Below are 16,044 nucleotides of genomic sequence, written 5' to 3'. Positions count from 1 at the left end.
ATGTGCTTCTCACATTTATGATTAGTTCAAATGGGAAGTGGAAGACTTTAGCCGTACAATATTCATCAATATTTTGAAACAACTGCCTGAGGATGTTTATGCAGTCAGCTAATGTTACCAGTTTATTTTTTCATAAATTCATTGTAAATTGAGCCAAAGACTAATGAAGAGATTAGCAGTGTAATTGTGGTACAGTAGAAAAATGAACGATTTTTTTATGAAAGAAGGGGAATCATGGTAATAGAAAATTAGGTCATTATGGATCATCAGGTATTTTATACAGAGAATACAGATAAAGATGACCAAATGTGCTTTAAGAGTGCCTTAAGCATCTACTGTAGATGTGATGTTATCAAGACAGAATTTACAGCAAAACTGCAATTTGAAGGAAGCATTTTTGTGTCGAATACTGAAACCACAGCTGCTAGAGCTGTATTTTCTTGGTCCCAAAAGAAAACAATCATAGAGGTCGGCAATCACTTGAAATGTCATGGAAAATGTTGTCATTCATTTTGCTGTTATTTAATTCAAGACTCAGAATTGATACAATAACCTGACCCTTCAAGCCTTCTTCCAGACAGTTATTCTTTAGCAGCCTCAGACCCTGAGACTATTCAGAACCCTGTGACAGAAAGTTTAAAAGAAAATGTTCTTCTTTTGCTCATCTCCAGTTTTGTTGATGTGCTTTTGAAATTTGTAATTTCTGCACTTTGTTGTAAAATAATAGTAAATGTACGTTTTTTAATATTCTTATTAAAAAGCAAAATTGAGAATTTCATTTCTATCACTGTTATGCTCTATCTTCTCACCTAGAAGTTATGTATACTTTATTCACTTTTCACATTAACTAGATTTTGTTTCTGATTAACTGCAACTGCTATGATCTGTCCTGGAATGTCTGCATTATTAAGTCACCTACAGTAGTTGGTTACAATTTCTGAAAAAGGGAAAACAAACGTTGCCAAGAGTCTCATTTGAAACAACAAGATGTGTGCACATTTGTTAAAAATATCATAATCAGATTATCAGACAACCTCTCTTTCCTGGATGGAAAATGGATAAATCACACTCCATTGATTGCATTCTGCCTGACTTGCATTTCATTGTATTGCATTAAAAGTTAATACTGTCGTCATCTTCTTTTACTGAATAAAGACTCACGCCCCATGCTTTGTGACAAGCTGTGTGCTACGGTTCTATCATGCCAGGTTGGTCTATGTGACCTTATTAGTTCATCATAATATTAAAATGTGTTTTGCACCTATGTCTGCACTCTCCTCTACATTATACTGTACATGTGGCCAAGGGCACTGCTTTACTCTGCATCGTTCTTTCCTTGGACACCTAGAAAATGTTTCACCTAGTGTAACGAATGAGTTCTTTCAGGGCCCTATGCAGACGACACAATCTGGGGTGGAGTGCGAAAACACGGGGCAAAAAGGCATGCAGGAGTCATGAATGAATATTGGGGGTGTGTCCAAAGTGCGCAGGTGACCAGGGGGGTGAATCCGGGGCAAACAATCCAAAAGTAATCCGATTGGGGAATCCAAAACAGGCAAAGTCCAAAGCTGGGCGGTCCATCTGAGAACAGACAGGATAAAAACCGGAACCAGTGGGGAACAGGAACAGAAAATAAAACCATAACGGAGCCAGGCGCATCCAGGTCCTGGGCTAGCACGATACGGGAATCAATGCAGAGCCTAAACCTGAACCCAGCGGACGGCTCTCTGGCAGCCGGGACTGTTTTTTTTTCCCTTTTTTTTCTCAGGGCTTTGGAGCCGCCCTGAAAAGGAGGGGCGTACTGTCACGATTGTAGTCCCTCCCCCTTAAGGGCACTCCGACCCTTTCACTTCAGACTTGATTTTGTGCACCTCCCCCCTGTTTCAGCCTGTTCCCAATCCACCTTAAAAGCCAGACACCTACTCAGTGCGGGGCTCTGCTTTGATTCCCATATCATGCAAGCCCGGGACCTGGATGTGCCTGGCTCCGTTATGGTTTTAAGTTTCTGTTCCTGTTCCCATTCCCCCTGCCAGTTCCCGTTTTTTAACCGTCAGTCTCGGATGGACCGCCCGGCTTTGGACCTTTAGCCTTTGTCCTGGATTTTGCAGTGGACTCTGGTTTGGATTGTTTGTCCCGGACTCACCCCCCTATACACCTGTGCACTTTGAACACGCCCCCTGTTTTCATTCCCGTATCCTGCATGACCTTTTTCCCCTGTGTTTTCTTCAATTTTCCCTGGATTGTGTCGTCCACATAGGGTCCGGAAAGAACTCATTCGTTACACCTAGTTCACCAGTTTTAGGTTTTAGGTTTTAATCATAAGGTTTCACAAATATGATTAAACTTTCATACTATACATCTGCATTTCAGCAATGTTGTGAACAAAGAACAGGTGTCCTGCTTGCTGTTTGTAGAATCTGAATCTCAATTTATTTTATCCACATACAGTGGAAATTTTACTTTGGCTTCACTTAAACAACAATAAAAACATTGTATAAACAGAGCACATACTGTAAACATTCAGTGGACTTTACAGGCAATGTAATATACAGTAAATAACAATACCATATACAGTATTGTATACCATGCATACCATACTGTACAAATAGATCAGATTCAGTATACTGTATATATGCTCTGAAGGGGCTCAAACATAAGAGTTTAAAAGAGTAATGGTACTCGGAATGAATGACTACTTAAAACTGTTTTCTGTAACCTTTGGTACTCTAAAATGTTCTGATGTTAGTTTTCCAAAGTGGGAATGTAGTGTGTGTGGCATAATCTACTTATAACACTGATTTTCTGTAAACACTCCTAGTATACAGTAGATGTGGTTCAGCTGGTTCTTTTTCTGATCAATATTTTTGATGCCAATGTTTATAATCCTTGATTGTTAGCTTTACCCCTGACACCAAGATTCCCATACCAAGTGGAGATGTTTAAAGAAAGTACACTCTCTACCAGACTTGTGTAGGGACACTTGTCAGTTTGACATTTTGAGGCACTAGCTTTGGCTGTCCATCACTCTACTATTTCTAAAGGAAATAAAATAGGTGTATCATACCTGCCTCGTGGTATTTTGTGATGATGTCAGTGTTCTATCAGTACATAAAATTATTTGCTGCGCACCTGCCAAACCCTAAATCTCTGTAAAAGTAAAAATGTACAGTATCTGATGTGGATGAAGGACATCTCCTGGGATTTGTCAATGATGTGAAGTTTGGAAAGAAATCACCATTGTGAATGTGGGCAGCTGCCAACTTATGGTGTTGATCTGGGTTCAAATTTGTCTAGACTGTAGCATACAGCTCAAAACCTTTCCTTTTATATTATAGTGTAATATAAAATATACAATTTTATAAAAAATAATATTATAGTGTATTCTGTTACTGAATATCCAGATAAAACATGATGATTAAAACTCCCAGAATAAAAACTTTTTGTTTTTTCAGGAAATTTCTGACTTTGACGTGCAGGAGCTTGTGATGAAATCCATTGGAAGGCTGACAATTATCCGACAAATGTTTCCTCTGCCACAGAACACAAGTCAGCGATGTAACCGTGGGAACCACCGAATAAACAACTCTTTATGTGATCCAAAGGACTCCAAAGCCCAGAACATGGAGGTATTGTGAAACACAGGAAATTATTCCTACAGCATTTGAGTGCAAAAAATAGCATAATGTGCAATAGAAGTGGTTATGTTGTCTTTCACAATTTAAAGAGAAAAAAATAGCATTTGTTATGGAACTTTGTAGTATAGTTCTCTAATGGTCAATTAATATATATTTTAAATTTTATTATAAACAGAGTCAAGTATTTTTAATTTTTCAAGGTACTGTAGCATTGGCATCTGGTTAGTCCTTTTCAGTTTAGACTGCAAAGAGGGCACAAAATGAACGTATATAATGAAAATAAAAATAGTTTTAATGTTGCACATGAGTATAAAAAGAAGTTGATTATTGCACTAACCATACAGCTTCAGTGTGCAGGTACTTCAATGCTGTTTGCAAAATCATAGTGGTTGGCGAAAGAGTTAAAGAGTATCTGGGTTCTCTGCTGTGGTGCCACTCGACAACTACTTTAGTATGACACTTGGGCTGTTTTAAAGGAGACTATAACATACAATCCCAAGGAGAACAGTGCAGTGCCAGGAGTGAGTCAGAAGTTCAGCACTCTGGGCTGTGCAGTTGTGCAGAACATTATAATTTCAGAAAGAAATGGAGCAAATCTTCAGTGTTTGGATGACCATAGCAAGCTGATCAGTGAAGCTTCTCTCAAGTGGAGCTTTAAGGTGGCTAAGCACCAAGAGCAATTTAAAGGATTAGTCCCAATTCAGACACTTTTGTATGCTTAACCAGAGTATTGTAAAGACGCTAGATAAGTAATGAGGGAAATGCTGGCAGTTCTCCACAGAAGGTGCAGAAAATCTGAATGATTTTAGCTATGGAGTGCTAAAAAATATTTCCATAGTCATGTGACATTCACTTGTATCCAGACTTATTTGTATATTCAATATGTCTAGTATGCATCAATTAAAATAGAAATAATCAGTATATTGGCTATATTAATGATAAACCTTTCCAATTATATTTTAAAAATATATTTATATCCTGTAGATTTGTCAGAACAAAGCTGAAAGTTTAATTGTGCATTTAATATGTTGTAGCTTCATGAAGCCTCAGAAAAAAGTATAGATGCTTCTGTAAGTCATCTTGATTGATAGCAAATAATGAGAACCATATCATCACAATTTTTTTAAATATCTAATGTGAAATATTATTGACTTCAGCAACTCTCCTGATGGCAGATAGAAAGAAAATCCTTACGATACAGTATTCCAGTTTTGACCGTAGTCAGTACTAGTAATGGTTGTTGCTCCACCAGGAAAAGGATGTTAGGAAGCTTAATTGAGAGTGCTAATTCAAGCCAAAGGCAACAATTGTGAACCTACAAACACTTATTAGGACACAAAATCTCCAAAACTACTATTTAAGGCTATTCTCATAAACCTGGGCACTGTGACAGAGCTCCATCCAATATACTATAAAATGAAAAGACAAGAAATTCTGAAAGTCAAATGGAGACTTACTGTATGATTTACAGTAATTGGATGAAACACAAACTGTCAAATAGTGATTTGGAGCTGTTTCATCAGCAGGTTGATTTACAAACTGTGGTGAAGATTGTGTTGAAAGAATGGCTTCTCTTCTGTGTATCATAGAGGTAGGTCTATTGTGCTTTGGGGCTGGTCTGTATTCCCTGGTCCTAGCATCCTAGTTAGAATTGAGAGACAGGTACTGTATATTAAAAAGTATATCAACATACTGCATCCAAAAACCTAGCTCCCCCAGGTAAAACCTCCAGTGTGACCCCTAAATGTATTTTCCAGCAGGGCAGTGACCCAAAGCACATTGTCAAAACTCTAAGGAAACATAAAATCAGCCCTCCTATTATTTTGGCAAGCAAAATTTCCACATCTCACTCCTACTGTATAGACCATTGTTGTTCTAAACATTTATTTCTACGAAAATCCCATATGAAAAGTTAGAGATGACAGGAGGCTATCCAGACCATGATTGTTGTCCATATTATTTAGGAGACTGAACCCAAATTTGAATTTTGATTTCTGTCACTTACAATATACAGTATAAAGATGTGAGGGTACAATACAAAAGTTATTATATTATTTATTTATATTAATTTTATTTACAAAATTGTAATTGTAGAAGACTAGAAGACTTTAGGAGCCAATGAAATAACTACAGCCTCACGGAGTGTAAATATATAATATACAATTTATTGATATAATACCAAAAATATGCATAACATACAGAATATACTGTATCTGTGAAAAGATCTACTGTGATACAACTAGCTGCTCATTAACTCAGGAATTACAAGGTCAGACTAACTTCAGAGTTGAACTACATTGACTATAACATGTATTATAATCTGCCTCATATTATATGATTGTTTGACATTCATATTCTCAGATAAATATAAATGTGCATATACTATAGTTTAAGCTACTAATTCTACTAAACAAAGCTGAAGATTGGATAAAAGTATCACTCTTCCTAAAGTTGACGTGGGCCATGAGATTAAAAAAAATGTCTACTATGGGATTGCTCACCCTAACCCTAGTTGAGGCTTAAATTGAGCAATTATGAAAAAAAAATCTAAAAAAAACAATTATGAAAATGTTCCTGTATCCAAATCTATGTAAACTTATCTAATTCAATAATATCGAATAGGCATGTATTCCCTAACCTGACAAATGCTGTTAAGACAGTACTTAAATAAGCAACAATTTCAAGGAAGGGTACGGATAGGGTTAGAAGAACCATTAAATGTTGAAACCATTTTTATAGCTGCTCCCGCTTCAAATGAGGCAATTGAGAGAAATCACCAATTGGCAGGGGTTTACTTAACTTAAAAAGGAATCAGTTTTGAAATACACAACCTGAAAATACGCAATGTGATTGAAGCGTCCAAAACTACAGTATTAAAAAAAATGTGAAGAATGAAAAATATCAGTCTTCCTAAATGTCACATGGGCCCCAATGTACAAACATGAGGTTAAAAATTCTCTATGTTCTGTGGGATTGCAAACCCTAACCCTAGCTGGGGCTGAAATTGAGCATTTCTGCGAGCTGTCTCTGAAAGGCTTCCCTTCATCAGATGTGAAAATGTTTCTCAATGCACAAGATATGGGCCTAAAACTATCAAATACATTCATAAACACTCTTTTAAACTCATATTCTCAAATAATGTGTCTTTTATAGGAGTGTATTCACTCAGCTGAAAAATGCAGTGAAGACTACTTACATGAACACACATATCAGGGCAGGGTAGGTTTAGGGTTAGAAGAACCAATCAATTTTGAAACCATTTTTACAGTACATCTGCTACCACTTCAAATGAGTTAATTGAGAGAATTAATAAATTGGAAGGGTTTACTTAACGCTTGTAAATGAAGTCAGTTTTGAAATACACGACCTGAATATACGAATTGTAATTGATGCGCCCAACACTATCGGAAAAAAAAATGTGAAGAAGAAAGAAAAATATCAGTCTTCCTTAATTCCACTTGAGCCCCAAAGTAAAAACATGAGGTTTAAATTTGTCTATGTTCTGTGGGATTGCTAACCCTAACCCTCGCTGGGGCTGAAATTGAGCATTTCTGCGAGCTGTCTCTGAAGGCTTCCAATTCTGTAGATGTGAAAATGTTTCTCAATGCACGAAATATGGGCCTAAAACTATTAAATCCATTAGCACTCTTTAAATTTATCTTCTTCAATGTTGTATTTTATTTAGGAAATTTTCAGTCTGTTGACAAACACTGTTACAGTATGTACAGTATTGCAATTAGCATACACATCCAACCTGTGAAAATGCACATTGGATGATACAGCAGATTGCGTTGTGCACCTCATTACAACGTACTGCACCTCTCTTTTTTTAAATCTTCTCTTTGGTAACTGCACTATTTTGTTAAACTTCCAGGTGGCGAAGTGAATGCGCAATGTGGCGTTTTGAAGTATTTGGTTTATATTACATATTTCACACATACTATACTGTAGTGGCTTTAAAACCAAATGGCTTCATACTGTATATACTGTACAGTATGGCATAATATCACACTGCAGTTCATTGACTTGTACACTATTGTTTCACTACTGTATATCTGTGGATATACCTGCGCTAGTTAAAAACTCCTGATTGGTAGAAAAAAGCCCTGTGCACGATTTTTCCTCATTGGAGTATATTGTCTAACAAATAAAACCTATCCACAAATTAAGAAATACATATTCGATCTATTGTAAAACCACTAACATCAACAACACATGCAGATTTTTTCCAATTTGAAAACACTATGACTGAACCTGTTAGTAATCCCAACAACCACACCACTGGTATAAGACATGTACAGTATAACATTCACAATATTACGCGATACACAGTAGAACTGCAGTTGTATTCTGCAGATACAAATTATAAAAGAAATGTGAAACTTTTTAAAGTTATTAACCCTATTGTATTTCACATGTGAATGTCAGATCAAGGTATGCCCAGCCTGTGTTTTGTTTTGATTTAACTTTGAATACATGAGACATACCTGTACCATCAAAGGTTTTGAAATTATAAAAAAATCAGACCTTTGTTGAGTTTGCTAGTGAAAGGTGTACCGTTTGAGAAGTCATAGACTGCTTACAAAGTAGCTGATTTAGACAAACTTAAGAAGGTAATTTTTTCTTGAAGAATTTAAAATCTGTCTGCCTGTATGAATTGTAGCTTGTTTCATTGAGCAGAAAGTTACCTCACTCTTACAAGCAGCTGTGTTAACAGATAAGTTTGTGTTAACACATAAGAATGAGTTTCCTACTTCTGTTCGACCCTCTTATCCGGAAAATTATAAAAATTCAACAGTTCTGACACGTACTGTGATATCCTATCTAAACGTAAGGTCTGCTTCTTTGATGGTCTTGTTATGTGAAATGTTTTAGACTCATCAGCTTGCTTATTAAACTCCAAGATCCTGACTGATTTGACTTTCTATTTGTTGCATGTAGCTGAAACATAAAAAGGAGACATTCTGTAGTTAATCTTAATGGAATTCAGTTTATTATAAAACCACTAACATCAACACAGAAGCAGGACTGCAGCAGTTCAGAGCCTCTCATTAATTTACAAATGCACTGAACTCTGTGTCACTGCGCCCTTTTGACTGGATATAACAAATTTCTCAGTCTATCCTGGGGATGGTGGTTGGGGCTGAAGTTATTGTCTCACTTCCCTAATTTAATGTCCAATATGTCCCTGGTACTGCTATGGGTTTAAGAGACTGTGAATGTAAAGTGAATATTTAACATACTGTGATTATATTTAATATATACTGTATACTTTGATACTGTATATATTATGTAGTATACATATTAATTACATTTAATTATGAAAGAATGATTTTAATTACAGAAACATGTTAGATATAGTTTACATAGAATTTTCATATTAAAAAAAACAGATTAAAGCCAGGAATTACTTAGTAACCAGAATATGTAGGAAGTAGTTTTGCAGGGGTCATGGGGATTGGATTTCCTAGGCTAAAGCTGCATCATTGACTATTGAGAATGTGTATTGATGGAGAGTAAAAATAAAAGCCCCCACCCAGTTTTACTTCTGCCTATTGTGAGGAGATAATGCATTGGCACAAAACAATCCCTTCAGTGCTACATGATGAAAATAGGTACTATACACTACTACTGCAACTTTGTTGTTCTGAATGCTGTATACACATAAAATGCTCAATTGTGATTTCTATTTGAGGGTATCTTTAAATTCCCTTGCTATTCCCGACCATCCAGGAGATGGTTGGTCTAGAGGATCATTCATTTTATTATATTATTATAAATATTAATATTTTAAATAATTTGACATGTACAATTATCAGAAATGTGAGTATAGTTTGCATATTATTTTATTGTTAAAGAATAGTAAATTTATTTGCCTTTGTATTAACAGTTACAACAGATTTAAATTTTAAAACAAAGGTGAGAGCTTTAAAATAAGAAGTTATTAACCTTGCTGTATTTCATGCCTGCATATGAGGTCAATATTTTTATTATACTGTCAGTGTGAAGATTCAGTGAGTACTGGTGTGCTATTTAACATAGTGAGATTACTCAGCCAGATAACTTTAGTAAATATGTTGACAAAAGTCTGGATTTAATGAGGCAAGATAAAATTGTATCCAAATTGTATCCAGTTACATGAAGGCAGCCCGGTAAAGTTTTTGAGAAAGAGGGGAAGTGGGCAGCACCCCCCACTGTTTAGGCCCATAGAGTGTTAGTTTTAATATAACAGTATAGTGATCTTTGCTTTGCAAGTATGTTTTTTATTTGTAATTGTTATTCTTGTAAATTCACTTTGTATTGTTATTCAGCTTGTGTCTGTGTGTTACTTACATGTGGCTTTTACTGTACAGTATGTTGCTCCTCACTTTCACCTCTCTGTAACTATTGTGGGGATGTGACATATTTGGGTGCTAGTCGAGGATCTTTGTTCCATTTTGTGGATCCAGTATTTTTTCCTTGGTGCGAGTGTGCACTTGGGCTTCTTTTAGTTTTTAGTAGCCCTTTGTATTACAGGGGCTGTGTCAGGGTGATTGGTGTGTGTCCATCATGGCATTCAGCTTAGAGGATTTTGCTCTGCACCCGACTTTGGAGCAGTTTGAGAAATGTCGCAAGGTAGATATTTCACTGATAGTGAGTTTCTTTAGTCTCTCAGTCTACCTAAGGGTATCAGAGAGTCAATTTCCTGAGATCCTTCACATCTAGACTCAAATCTTCTTTTTTAAAAGGGCTTTTATTTGAAAATACCAGAATTCTTGTGACTTTGGTGTGTTATTGCAAGGCATAGAGATTGTGTATGTGAAAATGCCACTACATACTGTGCATTTATAGACTCATTTTATTACTGGCTTTGTTAAAGTAGGGGTGTGACCTGCAGTAGTATTTGAGAGACTTCAGAAAAAAATATAATATACTGTATGCTGAGGTGAAAAAGCTATTGATCAAAGAACATATTTCCTCCTGTCAAAAATTGCATATGTAGTTCATTCTAATCTGAGAAAAAACAGAAAATACTGAATGTGTTTCACAAATTAAAGAGAAAAATTAAAGAGAGAGAACCCAATACTCACACAAGATACATAATTGTAAAGGATTTTGAGTTTATGTTATTCTGCTTTATATGGTCAAGTGTTTCGTATCATTTGAATAGTATTTCTCACATTATGAACTTCCTTACACCAGGGTTCACTTTATTCAAGCCTGTGCATAATTGTGGGTAAACTAAAAACTAAGAAAAACTAAGGTTTCTAAACATGGAACAAGTATTAGATTACATTTAAATAAAAGTTGTTAAAATCTGAAATGTGAAATTATTATCCTTAAGGTGCCTGTGCTTTGAAGGCTCTGTGTTTTTCTTGCAAAGTTATTGAGATCTGAAAAATTGTGTCTCAAAAATAGGTGTTTTGAGAAAATTAAGATTGTGAAAACCGTGACAAATAACTCTGAACAAAATACAAGCAGCTAGAAATGATTACTAATACATTAGAATTTGTAATAATGTTCAGTCATTATCATACTTAATAGTATACATATATTACATTATAATATTATAAATATATTACATATATTATACTTAATACACATTACATAATAATGACATTATTATACTTCAGTTTCAGTGATCTTTTTAATCACACTGTGTTATTCTAGATAATTATTACTGTATATATTTATATGATTTCATTTTAAGGCTTGTTATAAATCAGTAGAACTAGTTTTTACTCCCGCCATTGACAGCATTCACATTGTCTAACTCATTCATGTTTTTAATATATTAATATAATTTTAATATATAACATATTGTGATATATAAAAAATCATAAAAATTTCAATATAGTGTGCATGTTATTTACCACTCAGTCACAGTTAAAATGGACACGATGTTTCTAAAATAACCACACATGAATGAGTCAAAGAAATTGATGCAGATGTTTACAAAGAAAGTGGAATACTGTACTACTACCAGCTGTATAAATATAATATACAGTATTTAGATCTATAAATTAATATTGTTAATGATATTTTTAATATCTTTAATGATAATGATATTTTTAAGATCTATAAATCAATATGTTAATGATAACCAAAATTTCTTTAGTTACATGATTCAATATTAATATTCCCTATTAAGTGAGTTTTAAAAAGTACTACAACAATAAGGACAGCAAGTAATAATAGAAAATGTTAAAACATTACAGGTTTCTAAAAATGATATAAAATTAACATAGAGCCAACACGTCAAAACTTCCAAAATAACAACAGTAAATGACTGAGTTAAACTTTGATACAGAAAAGGTTTATGAAGAAGGTGGAATACTGTTGTGTATTTTTTTATTTTTAGCTACCTCTACCAGCCATATATAGTATGTATAATATATTTATATTCCTAAATTAATCTGCACTACCAGGAACTAAACATCCAGTATGTGTTCTGAATAGTAGTTCAATGCTCAAGAATCTTAATGTAAATGTATATGCAGTACTGTATATACAGTAAAGAAGTTTTATACTAAAAAATCGGTTAGCCAAACATCCATTTTCTGACTTGATAACGGCTCGTTCTGTGCAGGGAGTGTCCAGGTGAAGAGAGTGAGAGGGAGATTTGCCTAGCATTGCTGGGGGCAGCTCTGCAAGAAAGTAGGGTTGCAATGACTTTTGTCTTTTAATGTAGTCTGTGCACAGTTGTCTTCTGAAAGGCAGGCAGGTGGGAGAAAGTTCATCCTGGCTATAGCTTAGTACTGAATATGCTTAGATATTCAGAATGTTGACAAGAATAAAGAGTTCAACTGTTTACAGAAAGTATTTCTTCAGCATCATTTTGTCCTTTTTACTGATTCACTCTCTCGGCCTGGCATCTTGGACAAAAGTCATGACTCGGAGTGCTAGTAATCTTGTGGTTGGAATAGTCAGATTGCCAGTTTAGTTGGTTAGAGAAGAGAAGCCAGAAGTGAGTTAACCAACAAAAAATAAATAAACTGCTAGCTTTTAAGGTGTAACATCATGGCTGTTCACCACCTGGTGGTGATTGGTCAGGATACTATCAGATATACCCACCTGGTACCCACACTGCCAATCTTTTATTGGTGGATCTTCCTTTTAGTGATGAACAAAGACCTTGGACCGGTGGTCTTGGGAAGCTTTATGATGTATTTTATCTCAAATACTTTCCACTGAATATACACAGAGGTCCAAGCTGCTTAGTCAAGACACCGCAAAGATTATTAGAAATCTTTCATTCAATTCAACACTCAATTCTAAGTGAAATAATAGAGTTGGCTGTTATACATACTGTAGTAGGCTCCCCATAACAGAATGTAGTATTTTATTTATTTTGTCTTTTATTTTTCTAATGTCTTTTATTCTTTTTTCACTCTCCTTACTGTTTCCACTGAAATAAAAAAAATACTCATTTACTAACTGCTTTGGACACAGATTCAAGTGGCACTCCTGTAATTATATCACCCCAATTTTTTCATGTACATATTAACTGTACATTAATCAATACTTAATACACAAAAATGCAGTACTATACAGTACTCTTAATGCTACTGCTTAAAATCTAAATTAAACGTAAATAAATGCTACGTATCAAAGGGCTTCTGAAAATCTAAAAATAATATAAATTTATAAGCACCTTTCAAGAAACTCAATATCTATCATATTATATAAGCTCTGTTTGACTGCAATATTATTGTTATGTTAATGTTAAGCAAGACCTATCTTTTCTAAATACATGATGACTGTCCCCTCAAATACCGTTTCCATACTAATGATCCTCTATCCTTCAGATAGTTCAAATTATCGTTTCAATAACCTTGCATGTAATAACTGTAAGACTTATTGTTTTATAATTACTTGGCTCAGTTTATGGATGGGTGCTACATTAGCAATTTTCCAGTCAATTTTGCTTCTTCTGAGGTAATTCTATTTAATGCAGAACATACTATTTAATGCAGAAATTTCTTTGCTCAGCCTGGAGCATGTTGTCAATTTCTTCCTTCATAAACACTCAGGTGAAATATTCATTTTATATATTAGCCTTTTGCTTTCTTTGTTCTAAATGTTTTCCATTGTCATCACTGAGTCACTCTGCTTCATGCTTTGCTGTTCGTTTACTTCTTTTTTTATTGTATCCAGCAGTATTATTCTCTTTTCTTTCTCGCGGGTTGTGGTTGCATTTCATTAAATTACACTTTTTAAATGGATGATGCACTTTATTAATCATAAAATCTAATATTCTAATCTAATCTAAATTGTTTATGTTTTCTAATATTTGTTTTTAAATTGTTATCCAATCTAAAGAAAGATTAATGAAAAAATTGAGGTGTGAATAATCTGGAACGTTGTATATTCAGAACATTTTCAATTATTTTAGATTTGTATTTGTGGAGTCCAAACAGATTTTAACGCATTCATGTATTATTATTTCTGTGACAGACAAGATTTTTTACTTAAATTATCTGTCACTTCCATTGTATCGATGGTATGAATCTATAATATGAATAAATGCAAATGCAAGTTCAGAAGAGCTGAGTGTCTATTTAGTCTATTATTTTTCATGATTTTCCTTTGGAAATGCACAATCGGTGTTAAAATACAATTCATAAATGCTCAGGGTCTAACAGTATTCCAAAAGATGTCATTTTCAAACAGTCAGTACCTTTTACTTATAAACCCTTTTAAAATTTCACTCAAATGTTTGACATCTTCCGTGTGGTCCACGGTTTAAAATATGAATACAGACAGGGTGCTTTGAGTTCAGCTCAGCAGAGTTTTGATTTTCTGCAAAATTAAATAGATTTTCTTTTCAGACTTATTGGAAAGAGGGCATTGCATGTTCCTATAAATGTGGAATGCTTGTGGCCTTAATGGTTAATTCAGTAGCTATAACTTCATCCAGGCAGACCGTATTCACAGATTTCAATTTTCAATCATGTCATGTCATTTGCTAAACTGCTTTATACCATACAGTGTCACGGGAAGCCGGAGCCTATCCAGCAAGCAATGAGCGCGAGGCAGGGTACATCCTGGATGGAGCGCCAGTCCATTGCAGGGCAAGTGTAAGCCAATCCTACATGTGGACAATTTGGAGGCCATGGTAAAGGCCGAGGGGAGAAATTTGGCTCAGACACCGGAAATAACTCCCTACTCTTATCGAGAAAAGCCTGGGGATCTTTAATGACCACTGAGAGTCAAGAACTCGGTTTAATGTCTGATCTGAAAGACGGTGCCCACTACAGTATAGTGTCCCCGCATTAGGACCCACACATACTGCAGGGTGGGCACCCCCCGCTGGTCCCGCTAACACCTCTTCCAGCAGCAACCATGGCTTCTCAGGAGGTCTCTCATCCAGGTACAGACCAGGCTCAACCCTGCTTAGGCAGTTGAGAGCGCCAGGGTGATATGGCTGCTGGTTATCAATTTTGATCAGTGTTACAGATTTGCATCTGTGCTTGCATGTGTTTCTTCTTTATTACTATGCCGGTTCATTCCATTTTCCCTAACTCTGGCTCCTTTACTGTGCCCCTGTGCTGTACACATCACAACTGGTTAAATGTGTTCTCTTGTGAATAAGAACAGAAAACCTCTTGTTTGAGTGATTTGTTGTACTAAAAATATCTAAGATAACAGTCAACATAAATGCTTTTTTCTCCCAAATGTAGTCTATAAATATAATTTATCTCAATTTTTTAAAAATGTACTGAGGTATCAGACACATTTCATTTCCCCATAATAGAATTTTAGCACATGAGCTTACATGGACATTTGCAATTTTCCAATGGTTTCACCAGTTGTTTCATGTTTTTCTCTTTATTGCCTGGCAATTATTATACTTCTCTGTGCTTTACTGCACTATAGTCTAATATAGTAACTGAAAGATCTTTGTTTTTCCTAACACCTACTGTACCTCCCTGTAAACTTTAATTAATGTGTTTATTTTGGCAAGAAAATAGGTGATGTGAAAATGGGTTTGGAAGGCTTACTATAAATCTGAAAAAAAGTTTTTTTTTGTCAGCAGTTTTCTAGTTCAGCTGGAGGTGAAACAAAAACACAGAGAAAAAAACAATAAACCACCGCAAGGTTAAATGGGGTGAGCTGTGGGAAAAAAATGCAAGTTAATACCAATCAGGTCACCAAGAAGTGAAGATGGGTTTTTAATTAAGAAGTCAAAATCAATTCAAAGTCTACAGCATTTTCATGTATTCTATATTCATTTTGACAAATGTGATGTGGTTAAGTCTAGAAATGGTATGTTACATTAACCTTCGTGTTTAGGAAAACTTCGAAATAATGTATTTATTTGTAGCTTGGGTCATCGTCTATTTCGCAGGCTGTTAGTCTCTCACTTGCAGTTGGCAGCAGTCTGCAGGTTCGAGATGTATGACATGCAGAGAAATACAGTCAGTTT

At 35.1% G+C, this 16,044-nt stretch overlaps 1 protein-coding gene across 3 annotated transcripts in view; it reads left to right on the top strand.

Moving 5' to 3' along the window:
• The window catches only part of grid2 (glutamate receptor, ionotropic, delta 2), a 595,344-nt gene that overhangs the window by 364,019 nt on the left and 215,281 nt on the right, over positions 1–16,044 (top strand). For all 3 annotated transcript variants that reach the window (XR_001477768.2, XM_015340421.2, XM_006627273.3), the window contains exon 6: positions 3,453–3,626. Coding sequence is in view for 2 of the 3 variants with exons in the window: in XM_015340421.2 (XP_015195907.2) it covers positions 3,453–3,626 (174 nt within the window). In the remaining variant the exon portion in view is untranslated. The remainder of the gene's footprint in view (positions 1–3,452; positions 3,627–16,044) is intronic.

The sequence above is a fragment of the Lepisosteus oculatus genome, chromosome 3 (genome assembly GCF_040954835.1).
Source record: "Lepisosteus oculatus isolate fLepOcu1 chromosome 3, fLepOcu1.hap2, whole genome shotgun sequence".
Classification (NCBI taxonomy): Eukaryota; Metazoa; Chordata; class Actinopteri; order Semionotiformes; family Lepisosteidae; genus Lepisosteus; species Lepisosteus oculatus.
Note: the sequence above shows the minus strand (reverse complement) of the source record. Positions and strands in the feature narration are given on the sequence as shown.